General features: G+C 44.1%; 1 protein-coding gene across 1 annotated transcript; it reads right to left on the reverse strand.

The window, feature by feature from the left end:
* Positions 1 to 426: 426 nt before the first annotated feature.
* On the reverse strand, positions 427 to 4,687 carry LOC123411505 (serine/threonine-protein kinase PBL36-like). The gene is made up of 7 exons (XM_045104463.1): positions 4,053 to 4,687; positions 2,473 to 2,789; positions 2,259 to 2,394; positions 1,546 to 1,679; positions 1,343 to 1,466; positions 778 to 1,128; positions 427 to 690 (listed from the first exon to the last, which is right to left on the reverse strand). Exons 1-7 carry the CDS (start codon positions 4,222 to 4,224, stop codon positions 674 to 676), a joined length of 1,251 nt encoding a protein of 416 aa, XP_044960398.1. The 5' UTR covers positions 4,225 to 4,687; the 3' UTR covers positions 427 to 673.
* Between the last annotated feature and the right edge of the window lie 4,160 nt (positions 4,688 to 8,847).

The following is an 8,847-nucleotide window of genomic DNA, read 5'->3' on the forward strand; positions in this document are numbered from 1 at the left end:
TCTTTATATGAAATAAAAAGCAAGCCGTATACCGTAAAACTCTTAGCCTTGATTGGATTGTCGTTTCCAACGCTTTTACACCTGTAAAATATACAGACCATGATCCATCGTTTTCATTCTCTGCTGAAAATCATGCACGGCCAGTAAAATACACTTGTAAAACAAATACGGGTGTATTAAAATACACCGATTCCAAGCGGCGCCTTATGGAATTCCACGCGACAAACAGGCATAAACATGTACACCATCGAAGCAGTCATCCAGTTAGAAGAACATGTATGGATTTCCTGATCTGCAGCCTCTCCACTAGTCCCCAAACACAAAGCAGCAGGTTCAGAAACCACAGCAGCAACCACTCTGTTCCCCTATGAACTCCAGCAAGACCACTGGGATGGCACTAGCATACACCACCACCCGGCCAAACCATTATCATACACCAATCAGATATTAACTCGTTATTATTACAGCATATCACAATCAGACAATGTCGTCGATTCGCTTAGGCAACGGGCAAAAACAGCGTGATTGATCTAAGCGAGACATGGGTGTGAGAGCTCCAATTTTCGGTGATGGACATGGAGCCCAATTTCTTTTCTGTACAGTTAATACAAGACCAGCATCCAACAATGCCAAGAAATCACAGAAATGCCTTTTCTGTCGTATCAGATGGCAATCACCGCCGCGCCTTTCCTGTCATGAAGAAGAGAGCACATTCCCAGTTAGCTTCACTTCCGCTCTTGTCAGAAGAAAAATCATGGTGGATTCAGAGATACTCACCGCGGGGTGATGACCGGGGCCTATATGACGCGGCGGCCATGTCGTTAAGGTCCTGCAACGGCGTCAGATGCTTGACGACCTCATCCATCATTGGGCGCGACTTGCTGTCACGGTTGAGGCAGTGGTGGCAGATCTGGGCAACCTTCTGAACTCCTCTGACGGAATAGTTCAGTCCCAGGCGAGGGTCTACGAGCTGATAGAGCCTTCGCCTGTCGCTCAGATAAGGCCTCGCCCACGCGACTAGGTTCTGCTCCCCCGGGGGCCGCTTCTTGTCCACCGATCTCCTGCCAGTCAGCACCTCGAGTAACACGACTCCGAAGCTATATACGTCGCTCTTGGTCGTTAAGTGGCCTGAATAGTGGCTTAAAATGAGATATAAAACTTGGCATGCCTATTGTCAATAGACATAATCGTAAAACTGAGTTTTTGTTCTGTTGGATATTATGACATTCAAGAAACCAGGGAAAAAAACACTGTAAAGTAGTACCAACTAGTAACTGCACGCTGAAGATTCCTGATGGATATAATGTGGTCACTTTGAAATAAAAAAAAATCCGCTGAATACCTGTCATTACATACTCAGGTGCAGCGTAGCCATAGGTGCCAAGAACCCGAGTAGACACATGGGTTTTATCACCTTGAGGACCAGCTTTTGCCAGCCCAAAATCTGAAAGTTTAGAATTGTACTCCTATAGAAGCAGAACTTTCACAGTTAAAACAGCATACTACAGTTAAGCATGGGAACAAACAAATTGACGAGAGAATTACCGCATCGATAAGAATATTTGATGTCTTAAAATCTCTGTAAATAACTGGTTTGGGACCAACATGTAGGAAGGCTAGACCTTTAGCAGCCCCGAGAACAACCTTCATCCTGCACGGCCAAGGTAGGGGAAGAGTCCCTTCAAGATTAAACAGAGTAAGATAACAGGAGAACAAAAAGGGACAAAACAACATAATATATTACCAATCAATAAACATCACATAGTAAAAGAAAGAAGTAAACGTAGCTAGGCTGGGATGAAAAGCAGTAATCAATAAATATCCTGTAAGGATTTGTACCAGAAGTTGGAATTTTAAATAACAGTTTGAAAAAGATGTTATAATTGTTCTGAAGTTTTAACTGCAAGAAAAACAAGCTAGAGATAGTGAAGCAAGCATACCACCTTGGAATACAAAGATAACATGCAACTGGTCACCTTTAGATTAATTTTGTCTCTTTACAAACACTATTGATTTTCCTTTCAGATATGAGATAGGTTGAACTTCAGAAAACAGTTCCTCCAGATACGATATTATCCTAATGTTCAGATGTCATTATGTGTTTCCTTTCAGAAAACGGTCCATCCAGATAAGAATAGAATATTACGCGAGTACATTGGCTCAAATAAAGCATTCCAAGTTTCAACACTCAATGTAGGAATACTACTAAATCTAAAAACACCAACATTCAGCAGTAATATTTTTAGTTGATTGCTCACTTCTGAAAAGATGATTTTCTAGACTTCCCCGTGCCATGAATTCATACACAAGCAGCCTTTGGTCATCCTCAATACAGTATCCAATCAGCTTAACAAGATGTTTGTGATGCAGCTGTCCCAGAAAGTCAACTTCCGCCTGCAAATTGATTTCTCTGGAAGTTATAACTCCACCTAAAGAAAGAAATTTAGGACTTAAGAGGCATGCCCTACTTACCACCCATTCTCTATGACCTTGAAGAGCATTTTCCTTCAGACTTTTGACAGCCACAGTCAGACCAGTGCCAGGTTTTGCAGGAGCTGTGCTGTTCGGCTCAATCCACCCCTTGAAGACATACCCAAATCCACCTTCTCCGAGAATACTGTCTGGTCTAAAGTTAACTGTGGCAGATTTCAGCTCTTGGAAAGTGAATTCAAGTAGCTTGGGTGATATTTTATTCTCAATTGATGTGTCAACACCATTTTCGTCACCAAGCTTCCTCTGAAAATGATCTGCAAGATCTCGATTGCTAGAGTTTAGGTATCTCATCTCCGCTGCCATGGAAGGGGGAAAATGGTTGAGCATTTCACTCCAAACTTGAAATTTACTAATGGAGACTACCAAGTACTCCCTCTGTAAATTAATTTAAAAGCGTTTAGGTCACTACTTTAATGATCTAAATGCTCTTATATTAATTTAAAGAGGGAGTGCTAGATAGCATGGTTATAGTACACTCTGAAATGCAATATGCTGTAATCAGATTATGCACGAATGTGTAAGCTAGGATAACATATATTTGCCGAGGCTTATATTTATTAGGTCTTGGACTTCCCCACGTATCCAAAATAGTTAACCAAGTAGATAGACATATGCCCAGCTACCCAAGACCAAGAGTATTATAACTTAATAGAGAATGGACTAGGCATACTTATCCTCAGCTTTTATTAAGGAGAAAGAATCAATCCGGTTGAATTGAGGTATCATGAGTATATTTCTTATACTGTCCAGGTTAGCCATAGGCAGAATGTCAATGATCGGCGTCACAGCAGAAAGCAACAGAATTAGATGTATTTTGCTCCTTGAACTGAAGGCACAAAGGCATTCATGCCTCTGCAGTATTTACCACATGTGTTTCTTCAGTTATGTCACACCACAATGGTCAGAAAAATCTCACGTGCTAGTCAGAATTATGATAATAACTGCATAACACAACTTGCAGCAAAAGATAAGCAGCAAAAACCATTGGTTTGAACTTTGAAGGGGATTATTATCTCGCAATAGAACAAAATACACCTTTTGCTTACCCACCCATAAAGAGTTAAATACGCCCCAAGCTCATATAGGAGTATATGCCATGGCACTAGCGGTTTAAGATTAGGAGATCGACGCCTCGGCGAAATAAGCAAGGTTAAATTCAATAGGTCTCCTTATAATTGATGGTCAACTCTCAACCAGGAACCAAGAAAGAAAGCCCAATTCGATGCAGAAGAAGTTGGGCGCTGCATAATCTTGTGCGAGCTGGAAATTATACTGCTAGCAACTAGCAAGGACACAGGATCCTTCATGAAAGAATGGGAATACCGAGCAAAACTCATCTGATCTTCAACTATCTGATCCTCGTGTTTCTTGGTAGTATATCTCTTGCTCGACGAACAGAAGAACATGGTATCAAGTACCACAGCTATCACATCATGGCTGTATGTAATCGCTAGAGAACAAAGCGGCTGATCGCTCCCAGAACCGGACAAGGAGATCCCACCAACCAGGGAAAAAAGGACAAAACTTCCGGATAAAGAGCAGGGATTTAAATCAGCTACCTGCGTCGTAGACATGGCCGCCTTTGACCGCGGCTCCGGCCGGCGCGGCGGCCGCGGTGGCCGCCGCCGGGCGGAAGCAGGAGCCCCGCAGGCCCCGCGCGAGGACCGCCCAGCAGCCGCACCCGCGGCGCTCCTGCCGGTGCCGAGGGGAAGGGGGAGGAGGAGGAGGCATGGACCCACCACCAATTCCGTGTCCCGTCGCGTCGGGGCGGCGAGGTCAAGAACCAGAAGCGATTCTGGCGCCGGCTGGCTGCCAGGCGACCCACCTACCACCGCTAGCAAGGCGGCGACGCGACCGGTTCCTGCTCGATCGGGAGCTGGCTTTGGCTGGATGCCCCGGCTCCCACCCCCCCGTCGCCGTCCGGACCCGCTCCAGCAGATAAGCGCGCACGCCGGCACAAAGGCGAAAGCGAGAGGAGAGGGAGGAGGATCGAGTCAGAGAGCGAAATGGCGCGGACGGTGGTGGTGGGAGTAGACAAGTCGGGGAAGCAAGCGGGCGGGCGATGGCTGGCTGGCTGGCTGGCGCGAGTGGGGAAAGGACGGGCGCGAGTGGGAACGGAGTGGGAGTGGAAGCGGCAGTGGGTCGCACTCGCACTCGCACTCGCACTCGGGGCGTATGCGCACTGGCGCCGGCACCCGGACGGACGAATGTGCCGCCGCCGCCCGTCATGATGACGACGACGGGGGAGGGAATGAGGAATCGATCCATGTGTTGACGACGGGAGTGGGGTGCGGTGGAGGTTGGCCGAACCCGAACCGGCCTCGTTGGTTGGCTGGTTGGCTACGGGGGGCGGCCGCAGGTGGATTCACCGTGCGGTGGATGGGATCGACGGGGGGTTGGGTGGGGTCGATTCACCGGGAAGGAGAGAGCGAGTGGGCATCCCAGCGAAGGGATTGTTCATTTTTGGCTCTACAAATTACATTTGCTAGACTTGTAAGGCTGCTTTCAATGCAAAGGTGTTAAGATGTGGTGCTAAGAACATTAAATAGCTTAGCAACTCAATTTTTCAAATAATATATTTGTGATGAGTTGGAAGAGAGAGAAGAGGAAAGAGAGGAGAAACGGACTACAAACTAACAGTCGGCTGTAACACGTGCTCCTAGACACTTTGTGAAAGAGAATGATGGGCCATGTATCAATAAACTAGTACTTATTTGCATTTATCTATTGTACTTGCCGGCTATAAGTTTAACTATATATGATATGTCAACCTTAGAGCAAGTACAATAAGGTACAGTCAGCAGGCTGTAAAGATTAAAATATTATATTTCTGCTGAGTTGGATGAGAGAAAAGAAAAGAGAGAAGGGAAGCGGGCTCTTCGTGAAGAGTCAGCTCTAGCACGTGCTCCTAGGTGCTTTGTGAGAATGAAACGTGGATCATATATGATAAAAAATAGTACTCTTTTATAGCTAACTATTGTACAAGCTAGCTATAAAGTGGGCTATAAAACTGCTTATAGCCAGCAGTTGGCTATACTATTAACCATGCTCTTATATAGCCAGCAGCTGGCTGTACTATTAACCATGCTCTAAGAGCAAGTACAATAGAGCTGAGTCAGCTGGCTATAAGAAATAGACTAATATATTTTTGTTTCGTTAGAGGAAAGAGAAGAGGAGAGAGAAGGTAAGCGGGCTCTTAGCTAAGAGCCAGCTCTAGCACGTGCTCCTAGGCATTTTATGAGTATGAAAGGTGAACCATATAATAAAGAAGTAGTACACTTTTGCAATGAACTATTGTACATGTTGGCTATAAGGTGAGCAATAGATGACATGACAATGGCTTATAGCAAGCAGCTGGCTATACTATTGTATTTGCTCTAAGTGGTTTGCCTAGGTTCACGTGCATGGCATTGGTTCTTTCTGGGATCACCAAAGTGTGCTTTTTTCTACTTAATTGCTATGCCATGTTATCTTTTTACTTATGTGGCATGGTTAACACATGTCCACCATGGAGCACTGGAAAGGGCCTAACGTGAGTCCATGTTTCAAATCAGAGCTCTTGTTTGGTCTGAATTACCCTAAACCCAACATGGCAACTTGTACAGCACTGTAGTACTACGTCATTCATTTATTGAACTAGGAGTCAATAACATTGGCTCTTACCTAAGAGTCAGACTAAGAGTTGACTTCATCGCATTTGTACACCATTAGATTTATTGACCACTCTTCTGTGTACGAACTCATGAGTTATTTTATCATCGACTCTACATGATGTGGAGAGGTCAATAATTGAATCTACTTATTTTGATGATTTAAAGCATCTCCTCCATGTCCTTTTGCGAAAAAAAAATCCGATCTATTCATCTTCAAACATGGTAGTACAACAAACACCAGAAATAATAAAAATTACATTCAGATTCATAGATCACTTAACGATGATTACAAACACTGAAGCGAAACTTGTTAAGGCTCCATAAAACTAGTACACCAGAACAACAACCGTCGTCGATGAAGAGTAACGTAGATTGAAAGGATCCAACCTAAAAACACACAAACGTAAACGAACGACAAACAGATCCGAACAAATCCATCAAAGACATATCTACAGGAGACACACCTTCACACGCCCACCGACGATGCAAGATGCACCGCCGGAACGGGACTGGGCGAGGACAACCTTATTCCATCTTCAAGGAGCCTCCGCCGTCTCGTCTTCTTAAGCAGGACACAAACCCTAACAAAACTCAAAAACACATCTAAAAACGGAGCCCTCCCATCGACAAGGGTTGGCATCCACCGCGCCTCCATGGCCCTAAGGCCACCGGAGACGAGGCGGACCAGCACCGGCGCCGGTGGGAGGCGAAGAAACCCTAATTTTCTTAGGGGAGGTGGCGGCTGCGTCACTTCCTTTTGAGTTGATACTGCCATGTTAACGTGTTCCTTTTTGCGATAATAGATTCAACAACAACAAAAAACTTTTTCAACAGGGCCATAATAGATTCATAAAAAGTCACGTGCCTTCTATATTTTTGGCCTCACTTGATGCCCTATATATCTCCTACTCCACATCTACGACCTCCTTTGGTTCATAAGATAGGAATTGTATCGGAATAGGGAAAACATGAAAAATAAGATGACACGTACCTTAAATCCTATAGGAAAAGATTTGTCATATTTGGTTCATATGATATGATGTTTTCCATTGGATCTAGGATGTCTTTTCCTTTCAAATATAAATGATCAGTTCCTACCCAGTGCAGGAATATAACTCTATTCGTACAAACTAAAGAGCTTCAAAGAAAATTTTACTATAAAATCTCTGTCATTTAGAATTCCTACATTTTTTTTGTAAACCAACGAAGGCCTATTTGGGCACCTCCCTTCCCCCAAAAAATACTTCCACCCCTACGTTCTTAAATATAAGTGTTTTAGAGATTTCATTAAGAGACTACATACAAAGCAAAATGAGTGAATCTATACTCTAATATATGTCTATATACATTCGTATATAGTTTTTTAATGAAAAATTTAAAATACTTATATTTAGAAACGGATGGAGTATTCAATAAACCCATGCACCTCCTTGCACCGCCACCCGCCATTTCCCACCTGTCTCCTGACGTGCGACTGCCCCGAAGCATTGCCGCCAGACAGAGCCAAGAATCATATTAGGGACGGCAATAGAATAGGTAAAAAGTTTGAAGGGGAGTAAATATATAAATCTAGGGAATTTTGAACTAACAATCTAGGGCTGTTTCCATAAGAGAAAATAACATGGGGGGAGCCATGGCCCCACCTCGTCAACGCCCCTTCGCTACCTGTCGCCTACACACTCCTAGTGATGTGACACCAACATTGTACACCTAGCTGGTCCACGAAGAATTGCGTTGGCACTCCTCCTCCATCCGAGTGTGACGTGTTGGAAATATGCCCTAGAGGCAATAATAAATTAATTATTATTATATTTTCTTGTTTATAATAATCGTTTATTATCCATGCTAGAATTGTATTGATTGGAAACTCAAATACATGTGTGGATACATAGACATCACACTGTCCCTAGTGAGCCTCTAGTAGACTAGTTCGTTGATCAAAGATGGTCAAGGTTTCCTGGCCATAGGCAAGTGTTGTCACTTGATAACGTTATCACATCATTAGGAGAATCATGTGATGGACAAGACCCAAACTATGAACGTAGCATATTGATCGTGTCGTTTTGTTGCTATTGTTTTCTGCGTGTCAAGTATTTGTTCCTATGACCATGAGATCATATAACTCACTGGCACCGGAGGAATACCTTGTGTGCATCAAACGTCGCAACGTAACTGGGTGACTATAAAGGTGCTCTACAGGTATCTCCGAAGGTGTCCGTTGAGTTAGTATGGATCAAGACTGGGATTTGTCACTCCGTGTGACGGAGAGGTATCTCGGGGCCCACTTGGTAATACAACATCACACACAAGCCTTGCAAGCAATGTGACTAAGTATAAATCACGGGATCTTGTATTACGGAACGAGTAAAGAGACTTGCCGGTAACGATATTGAAATAGGTATGCGGATACCGACGATCGAATCTCGGGCAAGTAACATACCGAAGGACAAAGGGAATGACATACGGGATTACATGAATCCTTGGCACTGAGGTTCAACCGATAAGATCTTCGGAGAATATGTAGGATCAAATATGGGCATCCAGGTCCCGTTGTTGTATATTGACCGAGGAGTGTCTCGGGTCATGTCTGTTGGGGAACGTCGCATGGGAAACAAAAAATTTCCTACGCACACGAAGACCTATCATGGTGATGTCCATCTACGAGAGGGGATGAGTGATCTACGTACCCTTGTAGATCGTA

This window comes from Hordeum vulgare, chromosome 7H (assembly GCF_904849725.1).
Source record: "Hordeum vulgare subsp. vulgare chromosome 7H, MorexV3_pseudomolecules_assembly, whole genome shotgun sequence".
Taxonomy (NCBI): domain Eukaryota; kingdom Viridiplantae; phylum Streptophyta; class Magnoliopsida; order Poales; family Poaceae; genus Hordeum; species Hordeum vulgare.